This window comes from Marmota flaviventris, chromosome 5, assembly GCF_047511675.1.
Source record: "Marmota flaviventris isolate mMarFla1 chromosome 5, mMarFla1.hap1, whole genome shotgun sequence".
In the NCBI taxonomy this organism is placed as follows: domain Eukaryota; kingdom Metazoa; phylum Chordata; class Mammalia; order Rodentia; family Sciuridae; genus Marmota; species Marmota flaviventris.
Genome location: NC_092502.1, coordinates 10,202,491 through 10,219,331, shown reverse-complemented (window position 1 = coordinate 10,219,331; position 16,841 = coordinate 10,202,491). Strand labels below are relative to the sequence as shown.

Here is a 16,841-nt window from a genome sequence, read left to right as displayed (position 1 = left end):
GCGACCCGGGTTCGATCCTCAGCACCACATATAAACAAAGATGTTGTGTCCGCCAAAAAATAAAATATTAAAATTCTCTCTCTCTCTTTAAAAAAAAAATATATATTTATTTATTTATTTTTTAGTTGTAGTTGGACACAATACCTTTATTTATTTTTATATGGTGCTGAGGATTGAACCCAGGGCGCACACATACTAGGCGAGTGCTCTATCGCTGAGCCACAACCCTAGCCCCAGGAAAATCTTAATGAGGAAAAACAGGACAAAATTTTGAAGTATATCCCTGTTACTAAAAATCTCATAATATAACATCTGTAATAAAGTTAATGCGTATGATTTAAGTTATATTTGCCTACATAATGAATTTCCCTCAAAACACAATACTTTAAATAATTTTTCAATGAAAGAATATGGTTTACAATGAGAAGATAAAAAAGATTGGATAGTTCTGCCCCTTGAAGTGAAACTAGTTTCAGTAAAATACTTCAAAAGGCCAGTTCAAGCAGAGAACTTAGCTCCTGATTCTTGCCCTCCTCTGAGATGCCCCAAAATATCTGCCAAGAAAACAAAAACAGGGGCTGGGGTTCTGACTCAGTGGTAGAACACTTTCCTCTCACATGTGAGGCACTGAGTTCGATCTTCAGCACCACATAAATAAAGTATTGTGCCCATCTACAACTAAAAAAAATTTTTTTAAAAAAACAAATAAAATTCAGAGAATTCTTAAAAAAATGTTTTCATTACTCCTATTTATATGTTACACAGTATATGATATATAAGAAATCTAAATTTCTACTTCACTCAATATATGCACAGAAATAGCCCAAGGGCAACCTAACAAAATCACATGGACTAGGTGGGTAATAAATATGCATAACTTTCTGTTCTTACCTAAAGTACTAGGTTTGCTAAGAGTGACAGAACAACACAGAATACAACCAAACACAAAATAAGAAGGAAAACCTAAATAAGCTAATTAGATCATTGCCTCCTTTCATTAAAGGTTCAAATAAAAATCTATCCCAGAGTTAATTATTTTGAGAACAGTCTCTAAAACATCATGAGCTTCTCTACAATTAAAGAACCAATTAGTATAAAATAATTTCAAAAACAAAATGAAATAAAGCCAAATAGTAAACCTTTTATTCTCCAAATGATAAAACCATCACAACTGTCCATTTATTACTTTATTTTATTTATCCAATCAGCAACTATTTATTGTAGATTACTAGGAACTATGCCAGATACCAGGGGTATAATAAAGAACAAATTCGATAAAGTTCCTAATCTCTCAGAGTATAGGATACTCTGCAGAAAGGCAGGAAATAAACAAATAATTTCTAGAAGCAATTTTAAAAAATACATTAAGGGGGCATGCTATTTTTAAGAACTACAATAAAAAGCAGCACACCTCATTTAGATCCCAAGCAAAGGGAACAGAGCAAAGTCCTTGAAATGGGAAAAATTTCTGCCTTATTCACCGGGTGCAACAACCCTCACTGAAATCCCTGTTTCATTCTCAGTCTAATCCATTCTTCACAAGCAACAGTTAGTTTTAACAAACGTGGCAGACACCAGACCTCACCTACCAGGTCCACCTCAGCTGCCCATCTGAGTCCTTCTTTACAAGTCACAGACAAACCTGTCAAACACACTTCACCCACCAGCTTTTCCAGTACTTCCTGTCTGAACTTCCAAAGGTCAAACATAAACCCATATGGCTCGATTATGTGCAAAGAGCTAAGTATTCCATACCCAAGAGTGGAAGCAGAGACATGGAGGTAGGCAGGAGGCAGGGAGAGGAGGCATGAGAGTGCCAAGCTGCATTTCCAACTTCAAATGGGCTGAGAGTAAGGCTCACATAAATAATGAAACCACTTCCCTTACAGAGTGCATTAGGAACCCAAGCTGCTCTGAAAGAGAAAGATCATCTGGGGCTTTTTCCTCATCCTTTCAATACCTGGCAAAGATGAACCAGGGGTGAAGGAAAGCAAACAGTCTTCCAGACTCCACAGCCACAAGCAGTGAGCAATATATCTGTCACCATTTCACTCATCTCTTTGCCATCTTTTTAAAAAAAATATTTATTTTTTAGTTGTAGGTGGACACAATATCTTTATTTCATTTTTATGTGGCGCTAAGGTTTGAACCCAGTGCCTCATGTGTGCTATGCAAGCACTCTACCACTGAGCCACAACCTCAGTTTCTTAAAGTTTTTTCTTTCCTTTGTTTTAAGTAAAGCAGATAATGCTAAGTAGTTTTCTTAGCATTAAAACTAATTTGAATAGCATTTGTACCTCTAAATTGTGTAAAGTTCTTTCAGAACTTTTTATGTTTTTTGGTGGTGCTGGGGATTTAGCTCAGGGCCTTGTACATGAAAGACAACCACTCTACCAATTGAGCTATACCCCAGCCCCACGTAAACTTCTTAATATAGTACTATTCTTTATTCTGTGAAAGTCCAAATAAATAACAAAATGCCCAACAGAGTACTATCCTCAGAGCACAGACAAACTGCAATTGGGGGGTTAGGTAGATTTTTTTCCTAGGCTTTTATCATGATTTTAAAAATTGGCTCCAAAGAAGCCAAAGGAACAAAACAAACACCTGCTTCAGAGTTTCACAAACCCGATTCAGATTACTTTGTAAAATATACTTTTATTATTTTTAAGAACATTAATAAAAAAAAAGTTCCACAAATGTTAAATTTCCAACATAAAGACTATCGTGAGACATATTAGCTTACTTTGCTGGATCAAAATGATTAGGAAGATACAGGAATGAAGCTTCTCTTGCCACCTCCAAGTATACAGGAGACTTTGGGAACTTTCTGCACACATGTTACTGGCTGGGAAAACAGTTCTGCATGGTGCTGTTACAGCCACTCACAGAAAACTGCACAAGTGAGCACAATGTCTACACTCCACTAAACGCCAGAGCAAGCTCAGATGCTTCTGCTCAGTACATGCTGTCCACATCAGGGAAAAGAGAACAGAAGTCATGACACTGTGTGATGTCATTTTCACGTTTTCTTTAACTTTGGAGTATATCTGACAGTATACATCTCAATGTTGGTGATTCAAACTTAAAAAATCTCACAAAGAACTTCATGAGACTAAATAAATTCTTGTTCTCTCTTTTTGTGTGTGTGTGTGTGTGAACCAGGACTTTATAAAATGAAAATAAAAGGAAATCAAATTCTGAGACTGATATGAGATACCTCAATGCAGTAAATGTGAGATAGGCCCAAAAGGAGGACTCCACAGCTAAAAAGGTTGACTCCACTGATGTCATGCAATGTGAAGCTGGGAAATCAAGTGATTTATTGAAAGTTATAGAAAAGAGAGGTAGGGTGAGTGTAACTAGTGCTCAAGGGTCCAGACTCTCAGATCTCTTCATTACACTATACAATCCTATTTAACAAAGCTCCTGGTCTAGAATCAAGTAAGGAAATATCAACATTTTGCTCCAACATTATTATATAGTCAAAAATCTGCTCCACACAAATGTTAACTGGGCCTAAAAGCATTGAGAGAACTGAAGTTTCTGTCCAGTGCAGCTTAAATCTAAAGTAATGTACAAGTACAACCATGATACAAGATTGTTTTAAGAAACAGAAGCAGGAGGAGGGAGGTTTATCAAAATAGTACAATGGAAGTTCAGAAGAAACAATTATTTCTGGGTAGAAAAATGAGAAATAGGCTCAGACTTGATCAGTAATGATTAACCCAATGTTGGCAGATGGGAGGTGGGGAGGAAGAGTAGAGATCCACTATAGCAGGAAAACAGTTAAGTAGTCACCTGTTAGAATTAAATCTACCTAATTTTCAGCTTAAGGAAAAATACAGAGGATAGAAGCACACATTAAATGAAACTAGAGGCAACACTCAGACAAATGCAGACAGGTATACTCTATAAGACCTCAAAAGCTTAATGCCATAGGATCAAAAAGGAGGGTAGTTTCTAGATTTAAAAAGATCTGCAATGTGTAAACATTGACAAAATCTAATTTTGAAAACAAAGCTATAATAGAAACTTCTAAAAGTTTTACTGCAAACAGCAAAAATACAGCTTTAAAACACCCAATGTATACTCAGCAATATTTAACCGCAGCTCAATATATGGATATATTAAAAAAACAATCTTGATTCTTGCTGAGTTCAAGTCAAAGTAGCTGATGCAAGAATACATGCTGACTGTTCTTGGCCACAAAAGTGCACTTAAGTACATACACATTAGTAAAGTCTCAACCTATGGTCCTTGAACTACCAATGAATCATGAGGAGCCTGCTGATAGCATAGTTCTGCATGATAAACTGGGAGGGATGATGAGGGGCAGTGGGCACAATCAGATACAGGTGTCTACCAAATGAAGATAAACCATGCAGGTGGTCTGCAGTAGGGAAAAATGAGAATCACTAATTCAGCAATCCATCGTTATATCCAATTAATTAACCTGTTTTGCCCCAAAGCCACAAAAAATATAACTAATTTGGTAACAAAAGCAAAAATTTGTTATTACTAGTGATTAACACCCAATTTTTTTTTCATTAAGACTCATTAAATAAAGTAATACTAGCTTAAATCTGAAGTAATGTACATGAACAACCATAATACAAGATTGTTTTAAAAAACAGAAGCAGGAGGAGGGAGGTTTATCAAAATAGTACAATGGAAGTTCAGAGGAAACAATTATTTCTGGGTAGAAAAATGAGAAATAGGCTCAGATTTATGCAAAAGTGCTGCAAAAGTCTTGCATTTACAGTTAAAAACAAAATCAAGTTTAAAGTCCATCTATTAAAACCTGTCCAAAAGAAAGAGCGATGTCCCGAACTAAGACTATCAAAAGTCAGAGAAATGATATATCCTATCATTTCCAAGAGATTAAAGCTTCTGTCAATAATATATAATGCTAATTCCTGATTCTGAGAGATGAAAAAACAGCCTAATTTAATACCAACAGCAAAAAAAAAAAAATCATCTGGACTGGGACTTCAACCTTTTTTTGGTTGAACCAAAAAACCAAAGGACCAACCAGTCCAAAGGAAGTTAAATGATTAGGTAGCAGATATAAAGGCCCAGTCTTTTTAATGTAAACTCCAATGAGCAATCTCTTTCCAAAAAAGATTCATCTTTCCCCATATTCAATTCTTTCCAATTATGGCTTCCAAGAATTTAGTTCCATTCCTGCAGACCTGCCCACCCAGAATATCACTGTGTTCCCACCTACTCCTCCTCACTGCCCATTTTCCTTTCAGTATTCTCCCCACAACTCCATGCCTAGTAAAATCAACTACCCTCTGCTTTACATCAAGTAAATGCTTCCTAGTTCACAGTATAAATCTCTTTCCAAAGTGATATAAAATTTTATGCATCCTCTTCATAAAACCCTAGAGTTCACCAACCAAGAAACTTTGGAGAATTTTTACTTCCACTGTTACACTAAGAATAAAGGGAGAAAAATGAAATCTTTAGACTGCATGCTAAATTTTGATTCATTAACATAGGCACAATGGAAAGAATAGAAGCATAAAAAATTCTGATAAAACAACCTATTTTAGATGATGTATAGGTTACTGAAAATACACAAGAAAGAGTTGTGCATGATATTTTTTTGTAAAGAAATTCTTGTGGGGCTGGGCTTATGGCTCAGTTGGAGCACTCGCCTAGCATGCGTGAAGCACTGAGTTTGATCATCAGCACCACATAAAAATAAATAAACGTATTGTGTCCACCTACAATTAAAAAATAAAATATTTTTTAAAAAGAAGTCCTGTAAACAATATGTTTGTTCTGAATCACACCAACCTCTGAAGGGCTATTGGTATGTTTTAGGGCTACCTTGTTTTAGGATATAATTAACAAACTTGGGCTAGAATTTCTGTAAACATAACCAGAATGAAATACAACTGAACCAAATTATTTTCGGAAGTAAGAATCATCTGATCAAAACAATCAAATTTACCGGTTTCATAAGCAGACACACCTGTTCTCCAATAAGGCAACAAAATTTAGTACAACAGGTACCTAGTACATGTCAGGTCCTGGTTAAGGTGATTTCTCTCATTTCTCCGACTTATGTGAAGGTTCATGACTGAGTTCTTATATTTTCTGCCTCTTGCACTTGCTTACAGCATCATTCACTTTAACACCGCCAGTCAGCCTCCCTTAGCCAATTCCAAGACCCACACTGGTGATCCTTAACTGGTAAGGAGAGTTCCACTGCTGAACTTCTGGACCATGATGTCTCTACTTAAACATTTTTCTGCCATTTATACTTTAACATACAGAATGCTAAACCAGGACTTTCCCCAAGATTTCTCTTTCTGTCAAGTCACCAATATTCCTGGCCACCTGGGTTCACAAACATGGTATTATTTTCTTTCTTTTATATCCCTATATCCAATAAATCACCAAATCACACCATTTTCCCTGTGGGTTCCTCATTCTACTCTCTTCCCATTTCAAGCAATCCTAGGCCAGTACTTCTCAAACTATTTTTTTTGGGGGGGGGGGAGGAATGACAGGGATTAAACTCAAGGGGTTCTTACCCACTGGGCCACATTCCCACCCCTTTTAATTTTTTATTTTGAAACAGGGTCTCAACTAAGTTGCTTAGGACCTCGTTAAATTGCTGAGGCTGGCTTTGAACTTGTGATCTTCCTGCCTCAGCATCCGGAGTCACTGGGATTATAGGTGTGCGCCACCACTACCAGCTAGTACCTCTCAACCTTTATTGTGCATAGGAACCACTTGAGTATGCAGATTCTTACTCAGTAGATCAGGATGGAGCATGAGGTTGCACATTTCTAACATGCTCCCAGATGACAGACAACAAGCTACTAAAGCAGCAAAGTGCGAGAAGGTAAATCCTTTGAGGAAATAGACATACCCACCTCCCACCACCATAATCCAAGAAATTAGAATAGAGGTTCAATTAATACTCAGTGAGTGAATATAAGGCAGTAAGCACACACTGCCAGAGACAGCTCTTCTCCCCGGGAGTCCCGTCCAGTTTCCCCACGTGTCCTGCTACACACACCACTCTAACTAACACAGCCACCTAACTACCTCTACCCAAAGCATGTGTTACTTACAACCACTTTCAAGCCTCAGTTCATAACTATTCTTCCATCTGGTACTCTCTGTACCAGTCTGTGAAGAGCTTATCTTTAAAACTAGCTTATCTTGACCACTTTACACAGCTTCCTCGCCAACCCCACACGGTCAAGATCACTTTGTTTTCTTTATTTCCTCAGCACCTGCAGGTTACCCTGTGGTGTCATCTGTTCATATGGTGCTTTAGTTCCCTCATGTGTACACCCTATGCTTTCTTAAAAAAAGGATTTTGAATACCGAAGAGAATGGATTATGATTCCTCTTTTTGGATCAGTACAACATAGCATTCCGTGGGTAACTCAATGCTTGACGACTATAAAATAATTCCTCAGAAAACACAGCCAACATATCTATAGATTAAAAAATTGAAGTGTGGGCTGTGGCTGTGGCTCAGTGGTAGAGCGCTTGCCTAGCATGTGTGAGGCACTGGGTTCCATTCTCAGGACTACATATAAGCAAATAAATAAATAAAGGTCCATCAATAACTAATAAAAATATTTTTTAAAAAAAGCTGAAGTGTTTATGCATTTTCTTTGTTAACTTTACAAAACCATTTTATTGTTAGTTAACCTTTCCATAGATGAGGCAGAAGAAATAAACTTAAAAATTTTCTGTTCATAGATTAGAAAGCAAAAGTTACTTGTTAACTGTGTAAATTACTGGTTGTAGATCTATTTATTCTCTATCCATCAATGAAGGGTTAAAATAAACATATAATATAATGTATATAAAAAACAAGCTAAAAGCATAAGCAACAAAAGATGACAACCTGACTCTAGTAAAATTACAAATTTTGTGTACAAAAGACACCATCAAGAGGGTAGAAAGACAATCCGCAAAATGGGAGAAAATATTTGCAAATCATGTATCTGATAATAACAAAGAATTCCTACAACTAAACAAAAGTCCAAACACCCCATTAAAAATGGGCAAAGAACCTGAATAGACATTTTTCCAAAGAAGATACATACATGGCTACCAAAGACATGAAAAGATGCTTAACGCTAGTACTTATTAGAGAAATGCAAATCTGGGCTGGGGTTATGGCTCAGCAGTAGAGCGACTGCCTAGCATGTGCGAGGCCCTGGGGTTCAATCCTCAGCACCACATGAAAATAAATAAGTAAAATAAAGGTACTTTGTCCAACTACAACTAAAAAAATAAATTAAAAAAGAAAAAGAAAAAAAGAAATGCAAATCAAACCAAAACAACACTGCTTCACAAACACAAGAGTAGCTATGATTTTAAAAAATGGAAAATAACAAATATTGGTGAAGATGTGGAGAAATTAGAACCATTACTGTGGAAAACAGTTTGGCAGGCCCTCATAAGATAAACACAGAACTACTATATGACCCAATAATTTCACTACTAAGTATACAGCCAAAAGAGAGTCTCTGTTATGAGACACAAAAGTTCATATCCGCATTATTCATATCAAAATGCAGAAACAAACCAACTCACACCAATAGATGAATGAGTAAACAAAATGTGGTACATACATACAATGAAATATTATTCAATCATAAAAAGGATTAAGCCAGGTGCAGCAGCATACATCTGTAATCCTAGCAACTACAGAGACCTAGCCAGGAGGATCTAAGTTCCAGGCCGCCTCAGCAATGTAGCAGGACCCTATCTCAAAAAAAAAAAAAAAAAGGACTGGGGTGCAGCTCAGGTAAAGCTGGGTTCAACTCCTAGTACTGCAAAAAGATAACAAATGAATAACCATAAAATTAAAGGATACATGCTACTACAGGATGAACTAGGAGAGCTCCATCATGATAAAGTTGAAACAAACCATAAACAAAAGGACAAATACTACGAGATTCCAATTAATATAAAACATCTAGAATTGGAAAATCCATAGTGTCAAAAGTAGAAAGGAGAGGGAACAGAGAGAGATTGCTTATTGGATTCAATCTGTTTGGAGTGATAAAAATTTTTGGAAATGGACAGCGTAATGATTATATAATACTAGAAAATAGTGCCACTGAATCGTATACTTAAAATGGTTAAAATGACAAATTTTATGTATGTTTTACCATAATACAATAAAAGGACAAAAGGAAGGATGGGAGTAAGGAAGGAAATAACACTCTTTATTGCAGCCCTGGATTTAAGCTCTGACTGCTGTGTAGAAGCTATGTGTGTTGAGCAAGTTACTATATTTGTCTGGGCTTCAATCCCTCATCTATAAAACAGATAATACCTCACAAGTTGTTGGGAATTCAATAAGAGAACTTAATCCCTTAGCACAAGACCTGTTATATAATAAATACCAGATAAATGGTAGATGTTATTATTCAAAAACCATTGTTACTCATCAAGTAGGTGTCTGCAAGGCTTCTATAAATGGATATCTAAAAGAACTTCATGATGTTCCCAAGACATTCTGGAAAAAAGACTAAAATGATGAGTGTCCAGCATTAGATTATCCTCCTGGAAACCTGGACACTTGGGACCACCAGGGCCAGCTCTCGTGGGATGTCACTGAAACATACAGAATGACACCTGGAGATCTTAACTTACACAGCACCACTTTCACAAAAGATGTAAACTAAGAAAATAAGCTTGTTGGCTGTCTTCAACTAATTTTATTGGTGTTTTTCCTTGCACACTTATTTAAAAAAATCATAAGGGACTTAATTCCTTAGCAAAATGCCATGGGCAAAGCCTTGCTTAGAGGTTCTAGGTGAAAAACCGCAACACTGCAATGTCATCATAATAAAGCAGAGAACCATATAGCATAAGTTATCTTAAAATGTCAAAACAATGGGAAATTCTAGGAGCATGAAAATCGGAGAGCCCTGTTAAATAATCTTGCATAACTTCTATGACATACCTATCTTAATTAGAATTAGATTAAAAAAAACAGTCTAACTAACTGATTGCAAATTCAAATTCTAGGCAAAGCATGCTAGAAAAAGATACTAAGAGTGATTCCAAATAGATAATACAAATCTTAAGCCATTTCCATATTCTAAGATCTCTTGCAAAAAGTTCCAAAATTCCCTCTGATAAGTAATTTGCCTAATAAGGAGGTTTTTATTGATATACAAAATTAATCTGCACATGTAAGAGACTTGGATCCAAAGGAAAAGAACAAGTACCTCAAATGGCCAGAAAGATAAAACTTTAAGCTGTTTTTTTTTTTTGTTATTGTTGTTCTTTTATTTTTTTTAATATTTATTTTTTAGGTGTAGATGGATACAACACAATGCATTTATTTTTATGTGGTGCTGAGGATCGAACCCGGGTTCCACCCGTGCTAGGCAAGAGCTCTACCGCTGAGCCACAATCCCAGCCCTTTTAAGCTATTTTTTAAATAAGATTGGCTGTATTTGAAGATGCTCAAGGCATCCTAAAATGGTGATATTTGTACAACATTGAGAATGTAATTAAACCTGTCATGAAAAGCATCTGAAGACTATATTACACTCCATATTAATAATCATATTTTTCACAACCTAACATATCCAGATTAAAACTATTAACCACCATTGCATGTTTGAAAAGCTAAGATTTGGGAGTGATACTGGCCACATTATATTGTTATAATGGGTGTGTGTATGTGTGTGTACAAATATGTAACAAAAATTGCCATCAATATGTTCAACTGTAATGTATCTATAAAAAATATGGGGGAAAAAAAGCTAAGATCTGTGCCAACACCCTCATGAAAAAGTTTTTCCCTTCCCAACAACAACAAACCTACTTAAAAAGCAAGAACTCTTTAACAAGTTAACCTGAAACTAACACCTGAACTAATTTCATTAAACCACAAGCAGCTCTCAACTATCTTAACAAATAATGAACAATAAAAGCTTCCACAATTAAATTCCAGAAAGAATACTTTTACCCAGAGCTAGACCCTTCAGCAATCCTACCACAGTTACAAAGGACCATGCCCTTTCTCCAGGAGAAAATAAAGAAGCTTGGTGATAGGTATTCATTTTCCTAAACTTTTCTTTGGAAGGCATAAAGCACAGTCTGTGGTCCAGAGAACCTAGTCCTCAAAGAAATTGATACTACAGCTTTCCAACAGGATACTACTGGTAATAAATTACCCAAAGCTAGGATGTCATGCTTTTAAAAGCCCATACTAAAATGCCCGGCTGGTCATTAAGTCACACCACCATAAGGCTTAAATAAATTAGCTCAAGTTTATTACAAAGAAAAGTATTTATTATAATTTTAACGTATGTAAAAACTTAAAAACACTATAAGAAGTCTTTGGTGTCATTAATAATTGCCTCGTTTAGATGAAGAATCATTCTGACCACCAATTTGACCTTAAACCAAGGGTGTTTTAAATCATGCCCTTTTTATCTGCCTGCTTTGTTGTACTGAGGATTTCAATGTGCCACCAAGTCATTATGAAGTGACACGAAGTGCACTACAAAGGAGCATTTCAGACTAGTTTTTCAAGGCCACCTTTACTACTGAGCTCTCAAATCATTTGCCTAGGATTTAGTCATACAGGATACCCGCAGATTTTCATGGAGTGACATGGCTAAACATTATATAATCCGGGAAATCCATCGGCCAAAAGTTAGGGACATATGGTTCGAGGACAGAGAGCTTAAGCGGCAGGGCAAGCGACGAGTCTAAATGTTAGTATGTGAAGAAAAAGTTGTAAGCCCTCTCATTCTCAAGCAATTCGGTGTAGGAGCTGACAAACATGCACCCACTTGGAAGCACCTAATATCAGGTCCAAAACAGACCCACGCTGTCCTCGCCGCTGTTCCTAGAAGCGCGTTTCTCGGCTGACATTCTAACCTCCGAACGTTCGGTGCCACTTCTGGGGAATGTGCACCACTACTCTGCGGCTCCGCGGCTGCGGACGACCAGTCCCCACACGGCTCCACCGGCTGCTAACTAAGGGGAGGGGGCCTTCGTGCTGGGAACTTTTCAAGTGCTGGTCCCGGGCCGGCGCTGCTCCCTCCCCGCAGCCGGGCGGGACCTGGCGGCCACCGCGGCCGGCACCCGCACGCGGCGGCCAAGAGCCACGTCTGGCCGAGCGGACGCTTCCCTCCCTCCTAACGCAGAGTACGCCCGGCCGGCCCTGGAAACTCCAGGTTTAAATGGCCCGAGGCGACCGGCGGGCAGCTGTCATCGGACACTCGGGAAAGCCGAGCCGGCCACTCCGCGCCCCCGCGCCGCCATCCCGCCCCCAGCCCCGCGCCCGGGCGCCCGCCCGCCAGCCCCGGTCTCCCCCGCGCGGCGGGCAAGGCGGCCGGAAGCGGGGCGCGGGATGACGCGGAGCGGGATGACAAAGGGGCGCGGGCGGGCGTGCTGCCGCGGGGGTCGGGACAGGTGGCCGGGCCCGGCAGGGAACAATGGGGGGCCGCGGCCGCCCCCTGGCGCTCACCTACCTCCGGTGCCCTCCGAGTTCTCGTTGAGGCTGCCCGAGGAGTCGTGCTGGGCGCCCACACACCCGCCCATGGGGGCCCTGGCCTCGTCCGCCACCTCCGCGCTTGTCCGGCCCGCCGCCGCCTCGGCCTCCTCGGGCGCCGCCGCCGCCGAGCTCCGGACAGGCGCGCCGCCCGCTCGCCGCTGGCCCAGCCCCCGCCCCCTCGCCGCCCCACCCACCGCCTTGGCTCGGCCCCTTCCTCCGCGCCCGCCGCCTCAGTCCCCGGGCCGCCAGCCCAGCAGGCCCGGCCCGCGCGCTGCGCTCGCCTCCGCCTCGGCCCCGCCGGGCCGGGCTTGGCCCATGCCGGGCGGGCCGCAGCGCCCGCCTCGCTCCTCCCTCACAGCCCCGCACTGCCGCGTCCGGGCGAGCCCCGCGCCGCCGCCGCCGCCGCCCGTTCACCAGGCCCCATCGGCCCCCGCCCGCGGCGCCGCCCTCCGCACCCGCGCGGCCTGGGCTCGGCCCGGCCCGCCCGGAACCGCCGGGAGGGCGGGGCCGCGGGACGCCACGCTCTGATTGGCTGCGGCCGGCGCGAGCGGCGGGGGCGGGGCGCGAGCGGAGTCGAGGGGTCTGCGGAGGGGCGGGAGGGGGCCACGCGGGGAAGAAAGGAAGGGAGCCGCCTGGAGCGGGAAGAGCGGGCGGGAGGGGGCGAGGCGAGTTTGGGGCCCGCCCGGGCAGGGCCGTCTGCTCTTTCTGGCGGAGGCGGGTGGGGAGGGGACTTGGAGAAGTAGTGAAGGCAGACGCGTAGGCAGGCTGGGGCCCGGGTATTCGGGGAGGGGGTGCTGCTGAACGTGGAGGTACCCGCAGCTCTGGAGTTGGTGCCCGGCTCCCTGGGTCGATACCCCGCGTCTGGGCTTCCCTGGCCTGCGCCCTCCCCAGGCCCTCGAAAACCACGGCGCCCCATCCCCGGGGGCGTCCCTGTGGTCTCTCCCCGCGCTCAGGTTACGGGCCCGGCGAGCGGTGCAGCGGGGGAGCTGAGCGTGGCTCGCGCGCGAGGCTCCGTCTGCACCGGGTCGGTGATCCAGACGGTACTTCTCAAGATCCTGCCTTTGAGCGTCTTAAATCGTCTTTCGAACAAAGTGAGATATAAATCAGTGAAAACCCCTGCTTTTCCTGAAGTCGAATTGGGTTCGCTGACCACGCCCAACATTCTTGGCAGTTACCGTCCTAATCCAAGCCAAATTGTTAATGGTCCCTTTAGATTTGTGCTTCTGACTATGAGGACTTGAAATTTTTATCATCCTGCTTAGGCCTTTCTGAAGCTTATGCCTGCTGAAGAGCCGTTTTAACTATCTGCTCCACTTTTATACCAGACTTTCTTTTTTTAACATCCTGGGTCAGCTTTTGCTTAGCATTAAAAAAATAAAATAAGTGAAATACCTAAGAAAGAGATGCTCTGCAGTTTGGGATTTGCATTTAAATGTATTCTCATACACTGCTGGTGGGAGTTTAAATTGGTTCAGTCTCTTTGCAAAGCAATTCGCCAATGCGGATCAAGAACCTTAAAATGTTCATAGCCTTTGAACATTATTGTATATCTATCTATCTGGAAATCTAGATCTCACAAACAATCCAAATTTCAGAGATTTAAGTCTTTAGTGTTCATTTGATAATCAGATGAAACTGAAGGTTAAACAATAAACAAACCCCTGAACTCATGTGAACACTCAGAAATGTCTTATGAGAAATAGAAGGTCTGCTGTACTGGACTTACACTGAAGGATTAGCTTTGTTCTCAGCTGTGGTCCTGAACTTTCAAAAAGAGCTTATCACAATCAATATTGTTATGAGTTTTCAGAGGTGGCTGAGATCAGGGGCTGTGTCACAAAGCCCATCTGAGCTTTCTCACATTGGCAGACATCATTTTATTTCCCTGAAAGAGAGAAGCTGCATACTGAATATTTGCAAAGAAATTGCTTTGTCCTGAATTTCGCTCTAGAAATTGCAGGAACCAAGACTTCTACCATGTCTATTAAACAGATGGTAGGTACCCAAATGAGGAGGGCTTTCTGCTGAGCCGTGAGGAGTTGGCACTAGCAAGAGACTGCAATCTCCCAGAAAGAGTCTCAGCAATGGTTATTCTCCACCCCCCTTCATCTTAGAGCAGAGACTCAGTTCCTAGGAGCAGAGTGGCATAGCAGTAAGGGTCCCAGCTCTGCCGTTAACTTTCTGGGTTGGAATTTGGCTTCCAACTTGTATTAGCTATGTGACCTTAAATTTCTACAGAGTTCAGTTTTTTTGCCTGTAAAATTGGGCCAATAATGATGCTGCAAGCTTCGTGGGGGAGTTCTGTAACTCATCTCTTCATATCTGACATCGCCTATCTCAACTTACTGCACAGCCCAGTATATTTAATACCTTCCACAGGAATAGTGTGTGTGTGTGTGTGTGTGTGTGTATATGTTCTTTAAATAAACTTTTTCCCAGTACTGGCGGTTAAACATAGGGCACACTATCGCTATACATCCTCAGCCCTTCTTAAATTTTTTTAAAATTTTATTTTAGGACAGGGTCTCACAAAGTTGCCCAGGCAACTTAAAATTCCTCACTTAGGATCCTCCTGCTTCAAGCGGCTAGGATTACCAGGCATACAATACCACACTTAGCAAAAAAATTTTAAATAAAATCTTTGTGGATATATTATTCATAAGCTATGTATTCCACCAATTTAAATTGTACAAAACATTGCTTTTTTATTATTTTCACAGTCCATTAATTCTAAGATATTTTTATCATCCCCAAAAGAAACCCCATACCTATCAGCAGTCACTCCCCAAACTTCCAATCTCTCCAACCCAGCCCTTGACAAACCACAAATCTACTTTCTGTCCCTATAGATTTAACTGTTGTGGGTCAAATAAATGCAATCATAAAATAGATAGCCTTTTTTGGCTGGTGTCTTTCACAGAGCATTTTTCAAGGTTTATCATGTTATAACATATAACAGTGTTCACTCCTGTTGTGACTAGGTATTCCATTGTATGGTTAGACATTTACTTACCCTTCCATCTATGGCTGGGCATTTGGGATATTTCCATTTGGGGACTATTACAAATAAAGCTGCTGTGAGCATTCGTGTACCGGTTTTTATGTAGACACATTATCGATGGTTTGGGGTCTATCCTAGGGCTAGAATTGCTTGCTCTGTGGTAACTATGTTTAACTTGCTGAAGAATTGACAAACTTTTCTAAAGTGACTGCCCCATTTCACATTCCCACCAGTAGTATATGACAGTTCCAATTTCTCAGCATTTTTTTTAAACAATATTATTGTCCATCTTTAATGTTAGATACCCTGGTAGATATGTAGGATATCTCACTGTGGTTTTGACTTGCATTTCCCTAATGGCTAATAAGGTTGAACAGCTTTTACATATTTCAGGCTGTTTGTCTGTTTTTGGAAAAATATCTACTCATTTATCTATTCTCCACTTTTTTTTTTTTTCAGGACTAAGAATTGAACCCAGCAGTCTTACCACTGAGCTACATCCCCATCCATTTTTACTTTTTATTTTGGGACAGGGTCTCTCTTAATAGCCCAGGTTGGCCTTAAACTTATGACTCTCCTGCCTCAGCCTCCCCGATAGCTGGAATTATAGGTGTGTGTCACCCCGCCCAATTCCTTACCCCCTTTTAAATCGAATTATTTGCCTTTTTATATTGGACTGTAAGGGTTCCTAATATATTCCAGAAACATGTCCCTTAGCAGATATGTGCTTCGTAAATATTTTCTCCCACTGTAGGTTGTCTTTTAACTTTCTCAATAGTGTCATTTGAAGCACAAACAATTTTAATTTTAATGAAATCCACTTTACCTAATTTTTCTTTGGCTGCTTGGGCTTTGGGGCTCCATTATAAAGACATTGTCTAACCCACGGTCCTGCAGATTTGTACCTACATTTTCCTCTGAGTGTTGTAGTTTGGACTCTTGCAGTTAGGTCTTTGATTCACTTTGAGGGTCTTTTTTCTTTTATTTTTCAAGTTGTAAAATACACATAAAATAAAATGACTTAATTTTTGTACATGGTATAAAGTAGGAGTCCAACTTCATTCTTGCATGTGGACTTCCAGTGTCCAAGCATCTTTTGTTGAAAGACTGCTTTTCCCCCACCGAATTATCCTGGAACTCTTTTGAAAATAAGTTAACATAAATATTAGTTTATTTCTGGACTCTCAATTTTATCTTATTGATCTTTATGTCTTGATTATGTAAGTGCCACACAGTTTTGATTACTTTTACAATAAGTTTTTTTAATTGTCAATGGATCTTTTATTTATACATGGTGCTGAGGATTGAACCCAGGGACTT

At 40.7% G+C, this 16,841-nt stretch overlaps 1 protein-coding gene across 1 annotated transcript in view; it reads right to left on the bottom strand.

The window, feature by feature from the left end:
* Positions 1-12,667, bottom strand: part of Ubtd2 (ubiquitin domain containing 2) — a 65,177-nt gene extending 52,510 nt beyond the window's left edge. The window contains exon 1 of the mRNA XM_027938728.2: positions 12,498-12,667. Coding sequence (XP_027794529.1) covers positions 12,498-12,567 — 70 coding nt within the window. The 5' untranslated portion in view covers positions 12,568-12,667. The remainder of the gene's footprint in view (positions 1-12,497) is intronic.
* Between the last annotated feature and the right edge of the window lie 4,174 nt (positions 12,668-16,841).